Source organism: Palaemon carinicauda, chromosome 1 (genome assembly GCF_036898095.1).
Source record: "Palaemon carinicauda isolate YSFRI2023 chromosome 1, ASM3689809v2, whole genome shotgun sequence".
Classification (NCBI taxonomy): Eukaryota; Metazoa; Arthropoda; class Malacostraca; order Decapoda; family Palaemonidae; genus Palaemon; species Palaemon carinicauda.
In genome coordinates, this window is record NC_090725.1 from 56,436,009 (window position 1) to 56,460,277 (window position 24,269).

The 24,269-nt window shown below is 44.5% G+C and overlaps 2 protein-coding genes across 3 annotated transcripts in view; one reads left to right on the forward strand and one right to left on the reverse strand.

Annotated features, from left to right (window-relative positions):
- The window catches only part of MED20 (Mediator complex subunit 20), a 296,520-nt gene extending 275,578 nt beyond the window's left edge, over positions 1 to 20,942 (reverse strand). For both annotated transcript variants that reach the window (XM_068374753.1, XM_068374756.1), the window contains exon 1: positions 20,868 to 20,942. In XM_068374753.1, coding sequence (XP_068230854.1) covers positions 20,868 to 20,881 — 14 coding nt within the window. In that variant the 5' untranslated portion in view covers positions 20,882 to 20,942. The remainder of the gene's footprint in view (positions 1 to 20,867) is intronic.
- Positions 20,943 to 21,399: 457 nt separating this feature from the next.
- Positions 21,400 to 22,816, forward strand: LOC137643783 (uncharacterized). Its single transcript, XM_068376499.1, has one exon. It carries the CDS (start codon positions 21,962 to 21,964, stop codon positions 22,814 to 22,816), a length of 855 nt encoding a protein of 284 aa, XP_068232600.1. The 5' UTR covers positions 21,400 to 21,961.
- Positions 22,817 to 24,269: the final 1,453 nt, after the last annotated feature.

Genomic DNA, 24,269 nt, shown 5'->3' on the forward strand with positions numbered 1-24,269 from the left:
TTTGTTCTCCCGAAGGAGGACGTCGCTTAAGACAAGGCTCTCGCTCCGCCCCTGGAGGAGAACCTAAAGCGTAAGGGGGAGGAGCATGGATCAGCAAACTCCTACAAGTTTTCTCTCGTGAATGGGCGGAAGGTTCTCCCGGAGATCGCCTAAAACAAGCTTTCTCCCAGCTCTGAGGGGAAAATCATAGGCGTAAAAACTCTCACGAACGAGAGAGAAGTCCTCCCGAAGAAGGATATCACCTAAGGCAAGTTTTCTCCCCGCTCTATGGGAAAAAAGTGTAGGCATAATAATTTTTCTCTCGCGAACGAGGGAGAAGTCCTCCCGAAGGAGGACATCGCCTAAGATAAGCTTTTTCCCAGTTCTATGGGAAAAAAGCATCAGCGTAATACTGTAATCACTCTCGCGAACGAGAGAGAAGTTCTCCCGAAGGAGGACATCACCTAAGACAACTTTCTACCAGTTCAACGGGAAAAACGTAGGCGTAATAATCTCTCTCACGTGAACGAGAGAGAAGTCCTCCCGAAGGAGGACAATCACCTAATACAAGCTTTCTCCCAGTTCTATGGGAAAAAAGCATAGGCGAAATAAACTCTCTTGCGAACGAGAGGGAAGTTCTCCCGAAGGAGGACATCGCCTAAGACGAGTTTTCTCCCAGTTTTATGGGAAAACCGTAGGCGTAATAATCTCCCTTTTGTGAACGAGAGAGAAGTCCTCCCGGAGGAGGACATCGCCTAATACAAGCTTTATCCCAGTTCTATGGGAAAAAAGCATAGGCATAAGAAACTCTCTCGCGAACGAGAGAGAAGTTCTCCCGAAGGAGGACATTGCCTAAGACAATTTTCTCCCAGTTTTATGGGAAAAACGTAGGCGTAATAATCTCCTTGAAGGAGGAACAAGCCTTAGACTTGCTTTTCCCCAGCTCAAGGGGAGAAAACACAGTCTTCGGGGACGAGACAGCAGAGGAAAAACTTGTCGAGCTGTCCGCAACTCTTTACGATGGAGGGAAGGTTGCAGAATGGCTGAAGTGGGGAGGCCCTCCCTCGCAAGGGGGGTGGTTCTCTCACGCAGCCCAATTCCGAGGAAGGCTATCAAACCCTCATTTGGGGAGGTTCTCCAACCCCTGGAGACGAACTTCCTCGCAGCAATCTATGTTTCCCAACAACAAGTTGATCAAGTTGCAGGTTGACAACGAGTGCTACCTCGTAACATGGGCAGCTCATGAGCTGCCACATGAAGCGCAAGATAACGAACAGGGCGGCCAAAGCCATCGGCATTGTGTTCTACGTCGCTGCTATCTGGGTACATGTATTGTCTTTTAGCTTTTCTAACACGTTTCCCCTTTTCCTTCTGCTCTCAACCGAAGAGAAGAAGGGCCGAATCCCAGCATCTTCTTCCGAGGTTTTTGAGAGACTCGTAATCCTTAACTCATTAGGGAGCAAAGGAACTGGGAAGGTTGTCCTGTCTGAAACACGAGAGAGAGGGATTGACCCCGCGAGTGTCTGACCGGAGATTTGTGTGTGTAGCGCTAATTGCATGCGAACACCTTGCATGACGGGAGTCTGAAGACTCTGCCATAGGAGTAAAACTCTTGATGGTCATGGGTGCAGTGTTGGTTGAGCGCACGTGAACACTCCGCACGACAAGAGTCCGAAGACTCTCTGTCATAAGAGTAAAACTCTTGGTGACTTGTTTCATGAGAACCCGAAGGTTCAGCGTGATCGTGTGTGGCTCTAGAGGTTGTATTGCGAGAACCCGAAGGGCCCGAGTAACGGGAAATGGAAGATTCCCTTGTCACGAGACACTGAAGTGTCGGCGTGACTAAATACACGAGAGCCCGAGGTTTCAGCAACTTGAGTTGCGAGAAAACTAAGGGATAGCGCACCGGGAAACCAAAGATTCCTTGTCCCTAGACCCCAAAGGGTCACAGATCAAGAAGTCGAAGACCCCAAAGGGTCATAGATCAAGAAGTCGAAGGCAAGAGCAATCTTCTCTGAGGATAAGGAGTGAAAGCGAGAAGAAGTACTCTTTCTGACTTTTCTAGAGCGAACGGAGACCCTCAAACTATTATGCGAAGAGGGCTCAAGGTCAGGACGTGCTTTGCCCTTGGCCGCGCTCCTGGCTTCTTAGATGATCCCTCGCAAGAGAAAGACGACAGCGAGGCAGAACGATGACGAGAGGGAGTGCTCTTCTTAGGTTTGTGCCAAGAGCGCTTATAGTCTCGAGGAGAGAAAGAAGGCGAGGAAGAGCGAGAACGATGATGTCTCTTCCTATATCGCCTGTCTCTTCAGCGGGAACATCTAGGAGAAGGCGCGCTAGCTCTCCTTTTCCTCCTCTCTCTCTCCCTCCTGACTTCCGAAGAGGGCAATGATGAGGAGGAAGAGCTCTTCTTATGTTTGTGACGAGCGCGGTTACAGTCTTACGGCGAGACATCTCGTGAAGAGATAGAAGGCAAGGAAGAGCCAGAACGATGATGTTTCTTCCTATGTCGCCTCTGTCTCTAGCGAGAACGTCTGGGCGAAGGAGAGCGAGCTCTCCTTTTTCTCTTCTCTCTCTCCCTCCTATCCTCCTCCTAGCGAGCTCTCCTTTTTCTCTTCTCTCTCTCCCTCCTATCCTCCTCCTCCTCCTCCTCCTCCTCCTCCTCCGAGGAGGAGGAGGAGGAGGAGGAGGAGAGTATTGCCCCACTGTGGGAGGCAATGTGATCCGCCTGACCAAGAGGAATGGGGGTTAAATTGATGGTGCCACTCTTCCTCGACTTCCTCCCCCGGAGGGAGGCAGGCAAGGAAGAGAAGAAGAGTCTGAAGGGGGAGATCGAGAGGTCGAGGAAGAGGTCCGTGACTCCTTACCTTCGACGGTGATCCTAGAGGTGAAGAGTCCTTCTAGGACTTCCTATCTACCTCTCTCGAACTTCTCCCACTGAGAGGGCGACCAACATACTTGGCAGGGGGAGCCTTCAGAACACCTATAACCTCTGTACCTAGGGCATAGGGAAAGAGGATCCACCTCCAGCGGCGACATGAAGGTGCCCGGAACACTTCCTCATAATAGAGAACATCACATCTAACAAAGAAAAAGAAAAAAGGATTAATCAAAAAACCAAAAAAGAAAGGCTAGTCTACCAGTCAAATAAAAGCAGGTGTTACCACTGCAATGGCTAGAATTCGATTGAAGGTAAACAGCAGCTAACGACCGGCGGTCGCCCCCCACCACTAACAGGTGGGTAATTACCTGCCCAGTCGTTAATGACCTTGTTAAGGTTTTTCTGCTGTATTTTCCAGCTCGTACTAGACTATCTCCTATAGTAAAGAATGAGGGTTTGTATCATCCATAAGCATCAAGGTCCATCAACATGGCTTTAATTTTATGAGATCGAAAAGCTAAACTAGTTAGTTTATCCTCAGGAAAACAGGAATGAGGAAGTTTATCATTACTCTGTTTACTGTCAAAAACATCAACCAAAGTGTTGCCTTTTCCTTTGGACAGTGAGTGACTGAGCCCTCTGGTTTAAATAAAGGAGGAACTGTTGTATCTACACCAAATAGTGCAGATTTAAGGGTAGACAACCATTTATGTTCCTGAGTTGTACCAGAAAGGGTTTCTTCTATGGGTAAATTGTATTTATTTACAGGTGAAGCATAAACTCTCTGAGCAAAAGCTCTACGCTGAGTATGGTTACTCAAAGTCATATCTGATCTGTTACCCTTCCCAAAATGATAGGCCTCCTGCTTCTCCTTCAGAAAGGAGAGTGTTTGAGTCGGTACACCCTTCGTTAGGGACTCTACCGAAGGGTCGAGGTCATGGTGGAATGTGTTTCCGGTTCGATCTTGTAATACTTCCTATATAGAACAAAAAGAAGTGGAAGGGACCGAGAGGAGGAACCTGCCCTCAAGGAACTAGAAGTTCCCGCTATCTGAGCGATAGCTTTCTTTATGCCGGCTGTCAAATCCTTTATTATTATTATTATTACTATCCAAGCTACAACCCTAGTTGGAAAAGCAAGATGCTATAAGCCCAGGGGCTCCAACAGGGAAAAATAGCCCAGTGAGGAAAGGAAATAAATAAATGAAGAGAACAAATTAACAATAAATCATTCTAAAATAAGAAACAACGTCAAAACAGACATGTCATATAATAAACTATCAAAAACATCAAATACAAATATGTCAAATAAACTATAAAAAGACTATGTCCGCCTGGTCAACAAAAAAGCATTTGCTCCAACTTTGAACTTTTGAAGTTCTACTGATTCAACCACCCGATTAGGAAGATCATTCCACAACTTGGTCACAGCTGGAATAAAACTTCTAGAGTACTGCGTAGTATTGAGCCTCGTGATGGAGAAGGCCTGGCTATTAGAATTAACTGCCTGCCTAGTATTACGAACAGGATAGAATTGTCCAGGGAGATCTGAATTTAAAGGATGGTCAGAGTTGTGAAAAATCTTATGCAACATACATAATGAACTAATTGAACGACGGTGCCAGAGATTAATATCTAGATCAGGAATAAGAAATTTAATAGACCGTAAGTTTCTGTCCAACAAATTAAGATGAGAATCAGCAGCTGAAGACCAGACAGGAGAACAATACTCAAAACAAGGTAGAATGAAAGAATTAAAACACTTCTTCAGAATAGATTGATCACCGAAAATCTTGAAAGACTTTCTCAATAAGCCTATTTTTTGTGAAATTGAAGAAGACACAGACCTTATATGTTTCTCAAAAGTAAATTTACTGTCGAGAATCACACCTAAAATTTTGAAAGAGTCATACATATCTAAAGAAACATTATCAATACTGAGATCCGGATGTTGAGGAACCACCGTCCTTGACCTACTTACAATCATACTTTGAGTTTTGTTAGGATTCAACTTCATACCCCATAATTTGCACCATGCACTTATTCTAGCTAAATCTCTATTAAGGGATTCACCAACCCTAGATCTACATTCAGGGGATGGAATTGATGCAAAGAGAGTAGCATCATCTGCATATGCAACAAGCTTGTTTTCTAGGCCAAACCACATGTCATGTGTATATAGTATGAAAAGTAATGGGCCAGGGCAGAGCTGTACTGGACCTTGAAGGCTTTTGGGTCTCGAATATCTCGTCGAGAACCATATTCTTCCCTTTCTGGATGGTGGAACTAGGAGTAGATAGCCTGTTGATGGCCCTCATACAGAAAAGAACCAGCCAAAAAGTACTGTATGCTCCAACTCACGTCTCTCCTGCTCAGAGTAATAGTTCGGACTGGAAGATTCTCGTCCTCAGAATCTAAGGGGTTGTCTACCTCCAAACTCACATCTAGAGTCTAGGGTAGGTTAGGGTCGTCAACTGTATCTCTGGGAAGACCCGCCACAGGGGATCGTCACTGTGCCTCAGCCCTTCTAGCTTCCTGTGCCGCAGCATTCTTGGGTTTCGTCTTAGTGTCCTTTGATTCTCTACACACAGGAGGTTCCTCAGCGGTCTTAGGAGGGGGAACCTGCGAGGTTTTCGAGGCACTTAAGGAAGCCTTGGTAGTCCTCTGGAGGAAGTACAGAAAGCAGATATTGGTACGGAGGCAGTACCTTAATTTCTTGAGGGTTAAAGGGATGGATCGTGATCTCCCTGGGCGAGCCAGATACCAAGCTCCATGTAAACAAAGACTCAATTTTCTCCTCGTCCCACTGCGTCTCTACTGGGGAGGAAGGGTCATTTAATTTATATATTCACCGGGTAAGTATATTCAAAAATTTACTTTATAATTAAAATATCATTTTTAAATATTTAACTTAGCCGGTGAATATATAGCTGATTCACACCCAAGGAGGTGGGTAGAGACCAGTAAATATGTTTACATTTTATGAGCTAATAGTTTTTATTTCATTTTAGAAGTTATCAAAATAACAAAAACAAAATAAATAGGTACCTGGTAAGGAAGTCGACTTGTACGATTACTCTGCCTTATAAGTACGTCTTCCTTACGGAGCCTCGCGATCCTCTTAGGATGCTGATAGACCCCTAGGAGCTGAAGTATCAAGGGCTGCAACCCATACAACAGGACCTCATCAAACCCCTAATCTGGGCACTCTCAAGAAATGAATTTGACCACCCGCCAAATCAACCAGGATGCGAAAGGCTTCTTAGCCTTCCGGACAACCCATAAAAACAACATTAAAAACATTTCAAGAGACAGATTAAAAGGATATGGAATTAGGGAATTGTAGTGGTTGAGCTCTCACCCACTACTGCACTCGCTGCTACGAATGGTCCCAGTGTGTAGCAGTTCTCGTAAAGAGACTGGACATCCTTTAGATAAAAGGACGTGAACACTGACTTGCTTCTCCAATAGGTTGCGTCCATTATACTTCGCAGAGATCTATTTTGCTTAAAGGCCACGGAAGTTGCTACAGCTCTAACTTCGTGCGTCTTCACCTTAAGCAAAGCTTGGTCTTCCTCACTCAGATGTGAATGAGCTTCTCGTATTAACAATCTGATAAAGTATGATAAAGCATTCTTTGACATAGGCAAAGATGGTTTCTTAACTGAACACCATAAAGCTTCAGATTGGCCTCGTAAAGGTTTGGTACGCTTTAAATAGAACTTAAGAGCTCTAACAGGGCATAAGACTCTTTCTAGTTCATTGCCTACGATCTCCGATAAGCTGGGAATATCGAAAGATTTAGGCCAAGGCCGAGAAGGCAGCTCATTTTTGGCTAGAAAACCAAGTTGCAGCGAACAGGTGGCTTTTTCTGACGAAAATCCGATGTTCTTGCTGAAGGCATGAATCTCACTGATTCTTTTAGCCGAGGCTAAGCATACCAGGAAAAGAGTCTTTAGAGTGAGATCTTTCAGGGAGGCTGATTGTAACGGCTCAAACGTGTCTGACATGAGGAATCTTAGTACCACGTCTAAATTCCATCCAGGGGTAGCCAAACGACGCTCCTTGGTGGTCTCAAAAGACTTAAGGAGGTCTTGAAGATCTTTACTGTTGGAAAGATCTAAGCCTCTATGCCGGAAGAGTGATGCCAACATGCTTCTGTAGCCCTTGATAGTGGGAGCTGAAAGGGATCGTCCTTTTCTCAGGTATAAGAGAAAATCAGCTATTTGAGCTACAGAGGTACTGGTCGAGGATACAGAAACTGACTTGCACCAGTCTCGGAAGACTTCCCACTTCGACTGGTAAACTCTAATGGTGGACACTCTCCTTGCTCTAGCAATCGCACTGGCTGCCTCCTTCGAAAAGCCTCTAGCTCTCGAGAGTCTTTTGATAGTCTGAAGGCAGTCAGACGAAGAGCGAGGAGGCTTTGGTGTACCTTCTTTACGTGAGGCTGACGTAGAAGGTCCATCCTTAGAGGAAGACTTCTGGGAACGTCTACTAGCCATCGAAGTACCTCGGTGAACCATTCTCTCGCGGGCCAGAGGGGAGCAACGAACGTCAACCTTGTCCCTTCATGAGAGGCGAACTTCTGCAGTACCTTGTTGACAATCTTGAACGGTGGGAATGCGTAGAGATCCAGATGTGACCAATCTAGGAGGAAGGCATCTATATGTATTGCTGCTGGGTCCGGGACTGGGGAGCAATAGATTGGAAGCCTCTTGGTCAGCGAGGTTGCAAAGAGATCTATGGTTGGTTGGCCCCAAGTGGCCCAAAGTCTCTTGCACACATCCTTGTGGAGGGTCCATTCTGTCGGAATTACTTGCCCTTTCCGACTGAGACAATCTGCCATGACATTCAAGTTGCCTTGGATGAACCTCGTTACTAGGGAGATGTCTTGACCTTTTGACCAGATGAGCAGGTCCCTTGCGATCTCGTACAACGTCAGTGAGTGGGTACCTCCTTGTTTGGAGATGTACGCCAAGGCCGTGGTGTTGTCCGAGTTTACTTCCACCACTGTGCCTCGAAGGAGATACTCGAAGCTTTCCAAGGCCAGATGAACTGCCAACAGCTCCTTGCAGTTGATATGCATGCTCCTCTGACTCGAGTTCCACAGACCTGAGCATTTCCGACCGTCCAGTGTCGCGCCCCAGCCCAAGTCCGATGCGTCCGAGAAGAGAACGTGGTGGGGAGTCTGAACAGCCAGGGGAAGACCCTCTCTTAGGTTGATATTGTCCTTCCACCAAGTCAGACAAGACTTTATCTTTCCGGAAATCGGGATCGAGACCGCTTCTAGCGTCTTGTCCTTTTTCAAGTGAAAAGCCAGATGGTATTGAAGAGGACGGAGGTGTAGTCTTCCTAGTGATACAAACTGTTACAGGGATGACAGCGTCCCCACCAGACTCATCCACAGCCTGACTGAGCAGCGTTCCTTCTTCAGCATCTTCTGGATGGATAGCAGGGCTTGATCTATTATGGGGGCTGATCGTCTTGTTGTTCAGCAACGTCCTCATCAGATAGTTCCTCATCCGAAAACTGATGAGGAAACGGCAACGGAGTGGGCAACGTCTGGCTCGCTGAGTCCGGTCGCACTGGTGCATGCGTGACGGAGCCGGACGCAACGTCATGGAACTGCTGCACAGTCTGTGAACTGTCAACAACCATGGGTGCGCGAGGAAGCACAGCGTCCACCCGAGACTGTCTGGGTTGTGCAGTCAACACCATACCAGGTTGCTGAGGCTGACGCACCGCGTCACAACAAGTCACCTCTGCTGGTTGTTGAACGTCCTGAACGTCAACAACCACCTCCGAGCGTCGCTTAACGTCAACGTGCGGCTGGCAACCCACACTGGGTCGCATCGGTGGAGGAACCACCTCAACTGGTAGACGCGAGAAGGTTACCTCAGCGTCAACATGACGCACAACCGACCGGTTGGAAGGTTGTTGGCCAGAAGGTTCGGCAGCAACCTTCTCCGCATTAAAGTCCTCTATCAAGGACGCAAGCTTGGACTGCATGTCTTGCAGCAAAGCCCATTTAGGGTCTACGGGAGCAGGTGCGGCAACAGACGGGGTTAGCGACTGAGGCGGTACCGCTTTCCATCCCTGAAAGCCTTGTTTATGCATGACATAATTGTACAGCAAAACTTCAAATGCTCGAAAACAGCTGTGAAGTTGACCTGTAAAAAACTTGGAGCGTCTCCTGGCCGGGCGCCAGGGAGAGTCTACGAGATTTGAGAAGTCTATCTGGGCAGAGGCATGAACTCCCAAGCCGAGAACTTCTCTCGTGTCATATCAGACTCTCGCTCTATAAGCCAGTTTAAAAGAAGGGAAAGCAAAGGCTGTATCCCCCAAACTCCTCCTGGTGATAAACCAGTCGCCTAGCAAACGTAAAGCTCTCTAGGAGAGCGAGAGAGCACTAGCTCATAAACAACAGCTTCGAAGTAGCTAGGCCTAGTGTAAGCTCTGACGTCTAGGCGAACGAGGAGCAGCAGTTACAAAAAGATCCGGACAAAGATCCTTAAAAAAATCATCATGATTTAATTAAAGTCCATAGAGGGCTAAACAGCTTTAGGCTCCTCTCCGTCTGACAGAGTCCTCAAGGGAATATCAGTAGGAGGGGGAACAGCAACTTCCTCATCTACAGGAACCTTGTCCGATAAAAGCTGAGTCTCAAGCAAGGGAGAGACCTACCGTTGTGGTAATGCTTTACAAGCAGAGTCCACACGCACTGGTGCATTAGTAGCGGACCAGGACGCAACGTCATGTAACTGCTTGACAGTCTGTGAACTGTCAACAACTGAACTGTCAACAACAACAGGTGCGTGAGGACGCACAGCGTCCACTCGAGACTGCTTTGACTGCCTAGACTGAGCAGTCAAAACAACTCTAGAATGCGGAGGTTGACGCACAGCGTCAAAACAAGTCAACTCCGATTGTTAGCGAACGTCCTGAACGTCAACAGGAGCATCAGCAAGTGGCCTAACGTCCAAATGTGGCTGAAAATCCACACGAGACCGCATCGAGTGTGGTTCTAAACAACCTGACTGACGTGACTTAGCTACGCCAACGTCAACAGGAAGCACAAAGGAACGTTAGGTTGGCTGAAAGCCAGGATATCGATGAGACAAACAGCTAGACTCAACGGACTAGTCGGCAGAATAGTCTTCCATAAGGGAGGCAAGCATATTCTGCATGTCTTGCCATACAACCCATTAAGGATCAACGGAAATGGTTGTGGTAAGAGACGAGGGTAACGTCTGTGACCGCAACACTTTGCCAACAAAAAAGACTCTCGGAGTCTGTGTTACGCTTTTGTTAGTCGGCGAGCAGTTTTCCGAGACTGCATAGGGTCAGAGCTGTGCTAATGGCTGCAAGCAGGACGCTGGACCTGTCCTGAAAGGACTGACTTTCGCTTAAGGGCTTCGAAACCTTATTACAGGTTTCTTATGCGAAAAGCCTTCGGATGACGAGGAGAAAAAACGTCTCTCTCGCCTTATGGTAGGGGAGATCTTGGTAAGATACACCCGATACCATAGAGGGAAACGTCTGTTCGTTGATCAAGGCCTCTCGAACCCATAAGTCGTTCGACATTACTTCTCCCCTGGGTTTGGGAGCTTGCAAGAGGTCCCGGACTAGGTGAACGACAGGCACGAACAGACGAACCCTCGGACGCAACACTGTAACACTTTGCGCAATATCACTTTATCACTTCGATTTTCTGTTTTGCACTTATTTCACTGAAATCGAAACTTTTACTGATTTCTACCTGAAGCACGCAATTCTACCCTCATCAAAAGGTAGTAATTGCGAAATCAGTCGTATAATGCAAGCTCATTAATACCAGCAAAAAACAGAAAACATATTTTAAGATAAAAAATTCAGTGGCTGGGGAAGAGACTAAACACTAGTTCATTCAAAACTACGTTTTCAATCTCTCACCGCACATAGCCTGGGGACGAGAATAAAAAACTAAAAACGTTTTATCCTTTCTCCCCGTACAGAGACTAGGGACGAGAGTAACTCGAGAACAACATTACCCGCTTGAACGGAACGTTTTCTCTCCTCTCTCTCTCCCTCCGTCTCTATCTCTCTCTTTCTTTCTCTCTTGATTTCGCTCTAAGAGAAGAGCCCAATTACATTTCGTCAAAAAAACATGTTATTTGACCAAAGGAAAAAACTGAAAGGTTTTTCAATTAAAAAGTTCCTTTAAAATAGAATTTAAAACATTTAAGCTTTGAAAGAAGAATGAACAAAACGTCAGAATCGATTTACTCTTTCTGCAAAGTGAAACCGTGATACTCTCTCTCTCTATCGTAACGATAGAGCGCAAACTGCGTAGTATAAATAAACTAAACGTTAGTTCATCTTTGAAAACAGTACGAAGACTATTCAAAGAAATTCTTTCATAAAATATTTATTAAAAATATTCATTTAAAAGGTTTTAAATCATTAGCTCTTTAAAAGCTATTTACGATTGCAAAGGGCTCAACGTTGTTTAACTTCGGTTTCCAAGTTAGGACCGCCTACTCTCAGGAAAGGTCGCATATAAACAAAACATTAAAATTTATTTTTATGTTTATTATAAATGAAAGTTAATCGAAGAGGCCTAATAAAGGCGGAGAGATATAAAATATATAGAGGAAAATCTATAATTAATTTATAACGTGATAAGATAATTACTAAAAGCCTAAACACACTTCCGTCTAAGGGAAGGGTCGGCCATTTAAGAGTCAAAGAAAGTCCATGTTCTCTTTGTCACCAAAAATTAAATCTATCCAAAACGAGTTCAAGATTTAAGATGAAGAAAAAACACCTGCACTGCGGAAGCTCAAACCAGAATATAGTACTTCACCAAAGATGATGGGAAAAACTCCAGGTTTCAACCGTGAGTAAAGTACGTCTTGTCGACACGTCGACAGAGAGAAAATTGAGTCTTTGTTTACATGGAGCTTGGTATCTGGCCGACAGCTGGCGCTGATGGGCACACCCGCAACCTGTATAGCGATCGCTGGCGAGTTTTTTTGTACAGTTTTTTGTCTGTCGAGCAACAGAGTTGCAGCTATATATTCACCGGCTAAGTAAAATATTTAAAAATGTCAAAATAACAAGGACTCCTCCATTTCTCATATCGAATTAAAGTTTTGCTAGGAATTAAAATGTTATTTTCATTAGTAAAATAAATTTTTGAATATACTTACCCGATGATCATGTAGCTGTCAACTCCGTTGCCCGACAGAAATCTACGGACGGGATACGCCAGCGATCGCTATACAGGTGGGGGTGTACTCACCAGCGCCATCTGTGGTCAGGTACTCCAGTACTTCTTGTCAACAAAACCTCAATTTTCTCCTCGGTCCACTGGTTCTCTATGGGGAGGAAGGGTGGGTCAATTAAATCATGATCATCGGGTAAGTATATTCAAAAATTTATTTTACTAATGAAAATAACATTTTTCAATATTAATCTTACCCGATGATCATGTAGCTGATTCACACCCAGGGAGGTGGGTGAAAACCAGTATACATGTTAACAAAGAAGCTAAGTATCCCGTATTTCATTTTTATTAGTTATTCAAAATAACAAATAAAATAGATAAGTACCTGGTAAGGAAGTCGACTTGAACCATTACTCTGCCTTTAATAAGTACGTCTTCCTTACTGAGCGCAGCGGTCCTCTTAGGATGCTGAACGACTCTTACGTGCTGAAGTATAAAGGGCTGCAACCCATACTAAAGGACCTCATCACAACCTCTAACCTAGGCGCTTCTCAAGAAAGAATTGACCACCCGCCAAATCAACTAGGATGCGGAAGGCTTCTTAGCCGACCGTACAACCCAAAAACAACAATAAAAGTATTCAAGAGAAAGGTTAAAAAGGTTATGGGATTATGGGAATGTAGTGGCTGAGCCCTCACCTACTACTGCACTCGCTGCTACGAATGGTCCCAGGGTGTAGCAGTTCTCGTAAAGAGACTGGACATCTTTGAGATAGAATGATGCAAACACTGACTTGCTTCTCCAATAGGTTGCATCCATAACACTCTGCAGAGAACGGTTCTGTTTGAAGGCCACTGAAGTAGCCACAGCTCTCACTTCATGTGTCCTTACCTTCAGCAAAGCAAGGTCTTCTTCCTTCATATGAGAATGAGCTTCTCTAATCAGAAGCCTTATGTAGTAAGAAACTGCATTCTTAGACATTGGTAGTGAAGGTTTCTTAATAGCACACCATAAGGCTTCCGATTGTCCTCGTAAGGGTTTTGACCTTTTAAGATAGTACCTAAGAGCTCTGACAGGGCAAAGTACTCTCTCCCGCTCGTTACCCACCATGTTGGATAGGCTAGGGATCTCGAACGATTTAGGCCAAGGACGTGAAGGAAGCTCGTTTTTAGCCAAAAAACCGAGCTGTAAGGAACATGTAGCCGTTTCAGATGTGAAACCTATGTTCCTGCTGAAGGCGTGAATCTCACTTACTCTTTTGGCTGTTGCAAGGCAAACGAGGAAAAGAGTTTTTAAAGTGAGGTCCTTGAAAGAGGCTGACTGGAGAGGTTCAAATCTTGATGACATAAGGAACCTTAGGACCACGTCTAGATTCCAGCTTGGAGTGGACAACCGACGTTCCTTAGAGGTCTCAAAAGACCTAAGGATGTCCTGTAGATCTTTGTTGGAGGAAAGATCCAAGCCTCTGTGGCGGAAAACCGCTGCCAACATACTTTTGTAACCCTTGATCGTAGGAGCTGATAGGGATCTAACATTCCTTAGGTGTAACAGGAAGTCAGCAATTTGGGTTACAGTGGTACTGGTAGAGGAAACTGCATTGGCCTTGCACCAGCTTCGGAAGACTTCCCACTTAGATTGATAGACTCTGCGAGTGGACGTCCTCCTTGCTCTGGCAATCGCTCTGGCTGCCTCCTTCGAAAAGCCTCTAGCTCTTGAGAGTCTTTCGATAGTCTGAAGGCAGTCAGACGAAGAGCGTGGAGGCTTGAGTGTACCTTCTTTACGTGAGGTTGACGCAGAAGGTCCACTCTTAGAGGGAGAGTCCTGGGAACGTCGACCAGCCATTGCAGTACCTCTGTGAACCATTCTCTTGCGGGCCAGAGGGGAGCAACCAACGTCAGCCGTGTCCCTTTGTGAGAGGCGAATTTCTGAAGAACCCTGTTGATGATCTTGAACGGCGGGAATGCATACAGGTCGAGATGGGACCAATCCAGCAGAAAGGCATCCACGTGAACTGCTGCCGGGTCTGGAATCGGGGAACAGTACAATGGGAGCCTCTTGGTCATCGAGGTAGCGAACAGATCTATAGTTGGCTGACCCCACAGGGCCCAAAGTCTGTTGCAAACGTTCTTGTGAAGGGTCCACTCTGTGGGGATGACTTGACCCTTCCGGCTGAGGCGATCTGCCATGACATTCATATCGCCCTGAATGAACCTCGTTACCAGCGTGAGCTTTCGACTTTTTGACCAAATGAGGAGGTCCCTTGCGATCTCGAACAGCTTCCTCGAATGAGTCCCTCCCTGCTTGGAGATGTACGCCAAGGCTGTGGTGTTGTCGGAGTTCACCTCCACCACCTTGTTTAGCTGGAGGGACTTGAAGTTCATTAAGGCCAGATGAACCGCCAACAACTCCTTGCAATTGATATGAAGCGTCTTCTGTTCCTGATTCCATATCCCCGAGCATTCCTGTCCGTCCAATGTCGCGCCCCAGCCCGAGTCTGATGCGTCCGAGAAGAGATGATGGTCGGGGGTCTGAACAGCCAACAAAAGACCTTCCTTGAGAAGAATGCTGTTCTTCCACCACGTTAGAGTAGACCTCATCTCTTTGGAAACAGGAATTGAGACCGTCTCGAGCGTCATTTCCTTGTTCCAGTGAGCTGCCAGGTGGTACTGAAGGGGGCGGAGGTGGAGTCTCCCTAACTCGATGAATAGGGCTAGCGATGAAAGAGTCCCTGTTAGACTCATCCACTGCCTCACCGAGCATCGGTTCCTTCTCAGCATGCTCAGGATGCACTCTAGGGCTTGGTTGATCCTTGGGGCCGACGGAAAAGCCCGAAAAGCTCGACTCTGAATCTCCATACCCAGGTAAACGATGGTCTGGGAAGGAACGAGCTGGGACTTCTCTAAATTGACCAGGAGGCCCAGTTCCTTGGTCAGATCCATAGTCCATCTGAGACTCTCCAGACAGCGATGACTTGTGGGAGCTCTTAAAAGCCAGTCGTCTAAATAAAGGGAGGCTCTGATGTCTGCCAAGTGAAGGAATTTCGCAATATTCCTCATCAGTCGCGTAAACACAAGAGGTGCCGTGCTTAGGCCAAAGCACAGGGCTTGGAACTGGTACACAACCTTTCCAAAGACGAATCTCAGAAAAGGTTGGGAGTCTGGATGGATGGGAACGTGAAAGTAGGCGTCTTTCAGATCTAACGAGACCATCCAGTCCTCCTGCCTGACCGCTGCTAGGACCGACTTCGTCATCTCCATTGTGAACGTCTGCTTGGTGACATAAGCATTGAGCGCACTGACGTCCAGCACCGGTCTCCAACCTCCTGTCTTCTTGGCCACCAGGAAGAGACGGTTGTAAAAGCCCGGGGATTGATGGTCCCGAACTATCACCACTGCCTCCTTCTGTAGCAAAAGCGACACCTCTTGTTGTAACGCTAGCCTCTTGTCCTTCTCCTTGTAGTTGGGAGAGAGGTTGATGGGAGATGTGGTCAGAGGGGGATTGCGGCAGAACGGAATTCTGTATCCCTCCCTTAGCCACTTCACAGACTGAGCGTATGCACCTCTGCTCTCCCAAGCTTGCCAGAAGGTCTTGAGTCTGGCTCCTACAGCTGTCTGGAGAGGAAGGCAGTCAAAGCTTGCTTTTTGTGGACTTGGCACCCTTCTTGGACTTGCCACGGTGACTGTCTGCACGGGTACTTCCTCTACCGGAGACTCTGCCACGAAAGGGCGGAATGAACCTGGTAGCAGGTGTATCAGCAACAGGGGTGCGGTAAGGTCTAGGCACGGAAGGTAAGGTTTTAGCCTTACGTGCTGAAGAAGCCATGAGGTCATGCGTATCCTTCTGGATAAGAGCAGCAGCCATCCCCTTAATTAACTCCTCCGGAAACAGGCACTTGGAGAGAGGAGCAAACAACAACTCTGACCTCTGGCAAGGGGTGATACCAGCCGATAAGAAGGAGCATAGATGTTCCCTTTTCTTGAGGACTCCTGATACAAAAATAGCCGCAAGTTCGCCAGAACCATCACGAATTGCTTTGTCCATACTGGACATGATCAGCATGGCCGAGTCCTTGTCAGAAGGAGCAGTCTTCCTGCTTAAGGCTCCCAGACACCAATCGAGAAAGTTAAAAATCTCGAAGGTGCGAAAGACTCCCTTCATCAAGTGGTCCAGATCTGAAAAGGACCAGCAGACCTTCGAACGTCTCATAGCCGACCTGCGGGGAGAGTCAACCAAACTTGAGAAGTCGGCCTGGGCAGAGGCAGGAACCCCCAAGCCAGGTTCCTCTCCCGTGGCATACCAGACGCCCGACTTAGAAGCCAGCTTAGGAGGAGGAAACACAAAAGAAGTCCTTCCCAGTTGTTGCTTGGACTGCAACCAATCCCCCATAACCCTCAAAGCTCTCCTTGATGATCTGGCGAGGACAAGCTTGGTGTAGGCAGGCATTGTAGACTGCATGCCCAGAGAAAACTCGGAGGGAGGAGAACGAGGGGTTGCAGACACGAAGTGTTCAGGGTACAACTCTCTGAACAGAGCCAGGACTTTGCGAAAGTCTAAGGAAGGCGGCGAAGACTTGTGTCCTTCCACATCAGAGGGAGGATCATCCAGATGAGCAGCTTCATCCACAGAAACCTCATCGCCTGACAGTTGAGTAGCGAGAGGTAAAGGCAGAGCAGCAGGCTGAATGGCTGAATCCTGCAGAACGGGTGCATGCGTACTTGCGGATCCATCATCATGCCTCTGCTGAATAGACTGAGGGCTGGCAACAACAAAGGCAGAGGGCTGGTGTGGGGGAGGTTCTGCGGTGGTCTGAGGAGCATGCGATGTCAGAAGAGAATGCTGTAAGGCATGAGGCTCATGCTGCATGGGATGAGGCTCATGCTGCATGGAATGCGGCTGCTGCATGGTATGAGGCTCGTGCTGCATGGCATGCAGCTCATGCTGCAAGGCATGCGGCTTATGCTGCATGGGATGAGGCTCCTGCTGCTTGGTATGAGGATCGTGCTGCATGGGATGAGACTCATGCCGCATGGGTTGAGGAGGATGCCGCATAGCATGAGGCTCCTGCCTCATGGGTTGAGGAGGTTGCCGCATAGCATGAGGCTCATGCCGCATGGGTTGAGGAGGTTGCCGCATAGCATGAGGATCCTGCCTCATGGGTTGAGGAGGTTGCCGCATAGTGCTGGAACCCGGCAACTCCCGATGCGGCAGCTCACGCATGAAAGCAGGAGGCGCAGCAAGAACATGCGTCTGGCAGGGAGGACTGCGCAGAGGTGGAGGAGCACTCGCAGGAGGAGGGGTGCTAACCTTCTCTGCCTGATACTCCTGCATCAAAGCCGCAAGCTGAGACTGCATAGTCTGCAGCATTGACCACTTAGGGTCTACAGTGGTTGGAGCAGAGGCCTGTTGAGGCACCACTCTACCTCTCTTGGGAGGTGTGCAGTCATCAGATGACTGCGGCGAGTCCGAACTGGCCCAGTGGCTACACCTGGGCCGTTGGACTAGCTCGGAAGGGACCTTACGTTTGAGCGGTCGTGAGACCTGGGTCCACCGTTTCCTCCTGGAAACCTCTTCCGCAGACGAGGAATTTAAGGGCTCATTCGTCTGGGAGTGGAAGTGACGATCTCTAGCAGATACGCCCACAACCACTGAGGATACAACTGTGCGCCGATCAAGGCCTGCCGAACCCTTTGGTCCTTCGACGTTGCTTCTCCCCTGGGCTTGGGAGCTTGCAAGAGGTCCCGGACTGGGAGGACGACTGGCACGCACAGAAGTATCCTCATGCACAACACTGACACTGACACTATGCACAGCACTGGCACTAACACTTCCCACTGCACTCTTCACTTTAAGTTCCTTGACATCTGCCAAGAGAAGATTGTGGTCACTAACCAACGACTCCACCTTATCACCAAGAGCCTGAATGGCACGCAACATATCCGTCATATCAGGCTGAGCACTCGTAGCAGGTTCGGGGGTCACCACCACAGGGGAAGGAAAAGGTTGAGGGTCATGAGGAGAGGAATAAACCAAAGAGCGAGAAGAACTCCTCCTAACTCTCTCCTTCTCTAACTTAGTTGTATATTTGAGGAATTCATTAAAATCGAATTCCGAAAGCCCAGCACATTCCCCACATCGATCTTCCAATTGACAGGATTTTCCCCTACAATCGGAACATACGGTGTGAGGATCAACAGCGGCCTTCGGAAGACGCCTATTACAAGTCCTAACACTACATCGCCTATATTTAGGAGCTTGGGAGTGGTCGGACATCTTGAATTTCAGGAACAGTCAAGGGGGAATTCCAAAGTAAAGCAAAGATCGTTAACCAATAAATCAAACTAATTCCAAAAGCTATCTAAGCTAAGGGAAAAGCTTCCTGCACAGCGAAGGCTAAATTTTAGAGCAAATACTTCACCAAACCGTGAACAAAAGACTCCAAAATCAACAGCGTATCCATGTAGGTCTTGCCGGCGGCACGACAGAGGAAAAATTGAGGTTTTGTTGACAAGAAGTACTGGAGTACCTGACCACAGATGGCGCTGGTGAGTACACCCCCACCTGTATAGCGATCGCTGGCGTATCCCGTCCGTAGATTTCTGTCGGGCAACGGAGTTGACAGCTACTTGATCATCGGGTAAGATTAATATTGAAAACTATAATATATTAACCAATTCAGATATCATAAATCAACCAACATTTACTGTTACTGCTACGAAAAATGAATTATAAGAAAGATTTTATGTAATTCATAAAAATTTGTTGGGAAGTTGTAGAACTGTGGACACACCCACCAAATAGTCCTAGTAGAGATAACTTGGGGAGGTTACAGATCAACGAAGGTAAGCTTAGGTATGGGTATTTTAGGTTAGGCCATATCTTTGAGTATTAAATGGGTATTAAACTTTTTATATATTTGTTGAGAAGTCTGTGGAATGGTGGACTATTGTTAGTAAAGCTAACTGGGCCATGCCTTGACTCTTTAAACAGGATCAAACTAAGTAGTAAATGTTGGTTGGGTAGTTTGTAGAACAGCGGACACAACCACCAACTATTAGTAGCAAAGCCAAATGGGGGCTTACAAAGGACTAAACCCAGTGAGGGCACACCACTGTAAGTAAGCAAAATTTTTGGTATTTTTGGCTGTATCTCTTGATTTTTAAAATGAAATAAAACTTAACTTTTCTTTATTCCTGAGCAGCCTATGTCCACCGATCTACAAATACACTGGTTTGATATCATGAGAATGAGAAGCTTAGCATTAGCCTAATATCAATAGATTTGGCATTTAATATATGATACATTAATTTCTACAAAAACAAGAAGTCACCATGTGAAATAGATGAGTGCTTGTTATTTTGGTATATTTCTCTGTATGACTAATGTATAACCTACATATCGTATGACTAAAATGTGAAAACCATTTCATCATCTAAATACATTGTTTACTTTTGAGACACTGATTATGGGTAACTGCATTTGTGTTGTTTAGATTCACTTTTCACAGCTTTCTATCATAAGCTAGCTTTTGAACTAATCAAAAGCTTCCAAATATTTATGCATAAATTCAAAGATGTTGATTTACAAGAACCATCTTCTCACCCTTTGCCAGTTATAGCATGACTAACATCCCAAGAAATCCTCTTATACGGAGAGTTCAATCTATTTAAAAAATTTACGTGTAATTTAATTCATTCTGGTCATTGAATATGTTTAAAACACTCCCTGTTCAGTCTACAGCTATTATTACTCAACTGGAACTTAAAAATATCCCCAAAATAATGACTTCCATAATTGGCATGCGCACCAAATCCATGTACCGTGTACTGCTTTCCAGAACAGTAAAGCAATGAGAAAATGTTTATTTGCAAGCGAAGCAAGCCGCGGCGGACTAAAAGCCATATACAGACATAATGCAACTCATATACGTAATTGATTTTTAATTTCATACCAATTACACGAACCATGAATTTTTCCAACCGGTTATCTTGTCTTTATTATGACCTTCTGTCTATGGCTCAAAATCAATCGTTCTTGGCATTTCCCGACTCAAAAATAATGTTTTCCACTGTGGGGTCTGGCAAATTTATGATTGGGTGGTTTGAAAAATTATTTATGGTCAGAAATAGATAAAATGTAAGAAAAAGAGTAGGAAAAATATATGGTTCATGTATTTGGCAAAAAATTTAAGTATATATATATATAGATTTGGCTATAGCACTAATGCCCTGACATAAACCTAGGCTACACATATTTATCGATTTGGCTATAGCACTAATGCCCTGACATAGACCTAGGCTATATATATTTATCGATTTGACTATAGCACTAATGCCCTGACATAGACCTAGGCTATATATATTTATCGATTTGGCTATAGCACTAATGCCCTGACATAGACCTAGGCTATATATATTTATCGATTTGCCTATAGCAATAATGCCCTGACTTAGACCTAGGCTATCTTAGAAGCACTGAGGTAATATAAACACGAGGTCTATTCAAAATTCAAGGTTGTATTAAAAATATTTATAATATACCTTTTATATACAAACTAATAAGGCACATGGTTAAAAATTAGTCATAATGTTTAATATAAATGTAAAGTAGACAGACGTTCGGTACTAGAGCCACAGAAGCGACATATATCGGGAGGTTCGGGTTTACGGATTTTACTTAAATTTGTTCTACACCATCACAATATATCGAAATTCTATATCCAATTATGGAAAATTAGCGGCTAATATATTGTATCAGACGTATGTAAACTACGATATATAATAATATTGTTTGTACTTACACAGTGACACCCATGTTTGTTTATATTTTGAGATTTTTGACAACGACGTTGTTCTTTAACCAAGAATTATCGTTTCTTGAATCTCTAATTATTAAGCAAATATTTTTTAAGTATAACTCCACTTTAAACTTGTTCAAAATTGATGAAATAGTAATTTATCTGCAATATTTTGATATTATTATCAAGAAAATTATGGTAATTATGAAAATATATTACTTTACCTGTAGGTTATCTATATTTTAAAACGTTATCGTATATCTGCAAACTTAATCAAAATAAATAATAGAGTAATTTATTTGCAATATTTTTAGAGTATTTCCGAGAAAATTATGTTAAATATGAAAATATGTTAGTTTACCTATAAGTTATCTATATTTTAGAACGTTATCGTAACTTGCCATCCAACTGGCCTCTCTGCCATCTATTGGCCAAAATATGAACGTCTTTAACAGTCTCTCTTTTGCTGCCATCTGTTAGATTTTTAAAGAACTAATCCTATCACTTCACCCACTCAATATTTCTATTGGGTTAGTGTTCCTTCTACGCTACTCTTTTCACCTAAGTATAGTGTAGAGCTACATCAAGTTTAGTGATTACTCAACTGAAAAAGATATATATTAGTGTAGAGTCAATTATAATGTCTCAATATAGGCCGGGCCACCAGCAGCTAATGTGAACATATGCAAGACAGACATACGAAAGTAAATCGTTGGTAATACTGATCGGCGTTCACTGCGCCGGCCCACTCCAGCTGCTGATGGGTAAAGGAGGTTGCCGTTCTAATAATCTTAAATTGGCATTTCAAGACGTTCTTCGGCTTATATCTGGTGACAGGTGCTAGTGAATGGCATGCATAGCGGTATAGGTTAGTTCAAGATGTGCCATAAACGATAAGAATACGAGTGTTAGGTGTGACAAAAGGCGTGTCTAGCGAGCAGTGGGATCTCCCCTCATCCACATCGTGCACCATTGATCGGTGCCTGCAGTAGTGTCCCCTCGGCCAGTAGTGCGAGAGGAGGCAGTGATAGTGTTGTGGTCCGGTGATATGATGATGGCATCAGTGTGTAGTGAAAGGCAGTGATGATTATGGTGGGATGTCGCGTGACGTGTATGGCGGAGGTGGTGGGGGAGGAGGGGTGCCAAGTACCAGGTCGCCCCGATCCTCGCGCCGCGACCTGAGTAGTAACGACCCTTACTATCTGGACCAGGGCGGTCATCACCGCGCCCACAGCCCTCAACCTTCAGCAGCCGCGCGCCGTAGCAGATCGGCTACCCGCGCTGCCTCCCCCACCCTGGCGCTCGACCACGGTGGGCCATACATGGACCCCCACGCCACCATGGACGCAGACCGCCGTAGCGGATCAGCACCAGGATCTCACCACCGTAGCCGTAGCCAAAGTCGAAGTAACGTAGGACGTAACTATCACTCCTTAGACCGAGAGGCAACAAACGATCGCGAATTTATGCCAATACGTGACATTCGTGATCGAAGCATGGATCGAGCAGCCATAGAAATGCATGGTGTTCAGGGCGGGCACTTGGCCCGAAGGGATAGATCTTTAGATCGTGGGCCTATGCTCGAGGACGATCTATATCGCGATCACCACTCGATGGGGAGGTCGCGAGCCAGCCCTAACCCGGACCTTAGCGGGCGACACGGGGCAGGTAGTCTTGGGGGGATGGGAAGGGACGGTTATTTAGCCGAACTACAAGTGCACAATTCCGATCTCCAGAAGGAGCTGGGGAATCTCAAAAAGGAACTGGAGTTGACCAACCAGAAATTGGGCTCCTCCATGCACTCCATTAAGACCTTCTGGTCTCCCGAACTGAAGAAGGAGCGAGCCCTTAGGAAAGAGGAGAGTGCCAAATACTCCCTCATCAACGATCAGCTCAAACTACTAAACTCTGAGAATCAGGTAGGAGACAGACAGCCCTGTTTAACAATTTAGCATAATGCCAAACTCACATCGATTGAATGATCGATTTTGGCCTATTACTGCATTTGCATATGTATTCATCAATTTCAAAGAAATATAATGCATTGGGAAGTAGGCCTATTGCTGTACGTTGTAGAAGTGCATGTTCAGTTTTGTGTATTTTCACTTGAGCTATATATATATATATATATATATATATATATATATATATATATATATATATATATATATATATATATATATATATATATATATATATATATATATATATATATATAATCTGAATTTGTACAATAAATTCTTATACAAAGAATTTCGTACTGGGTCTGTTCCCGAGGTAAATTGAAGTCTATATTGAAAGTTATTTGTGGCTTGATGTTTGCATAAATGAGTCATGGATGTTGGTCACACACACACACACACACACATATATATATATATATATATATATATATATATATATATATATATATATATATATATATATATACATAAATACTCTTTATATATTGTTTGCATACCTTATAAATAAATAGAAACTAAATGCACATGTATGTGTATGTATATACTGTATATATACATGTGTGTATGAATATTGTAATCTGCATTTATAACCTTTTAATATATATATATATATATATATATATATATATATATATATATATATATATATATATTGTATATATATATATATATATATATATATATATATATATATATATATATATATATATATATATATATATATATATATATATATTGTATATATATATATATATATATATATATATATATATATATATATATATATATAATGACTGTGAAGTTGAAAACTGTAAATACTTGATTATATATATTGTAGACGTATATACACATATGCACATTTGTATTAACCTGCTGGTTAAGAATATATCGCTAATATTGTGTGAGCATGTGTTTGTTGTGTGGCTGTATTGAAAATATTTACTGGCACATAAACTATGCAATACAGTAACTAAACGAAGCCAACCTGTTGGCTATAGTTTTAGCAGCTGTTTTAATGCCTATATTCATATATATATATATATATATATATATATATATATATATATATATATATATATATATATATATATATATATATATATATATATATATTTGTGTGCGTAGGAAGCGCCATGGCCAACGCAAAGTTGAAAAGGACCCTTAAGGTGTGGATGTTAGGATTAAGTTAGACTGAATTATAATTGGTTGGTTGGTTTTAGATTAAGCTGGCCTTGTGCCAGCCTGGGTACTTGCCTGAAGTCGTCCTTATATGTGTAAGATGTTGAGTGCGTTACAAGATGTTTGTTGGGGAGCACTGGATTCTACTAAGACATGTTATACTTACTGTAATTCAGTCTTTGGTTGTAATAGAGTAATTTTAACTCATGTTTTGTATCTTTTTTAATAAATGCTATGTACTTGAAACATTCAAAGCTTCTAA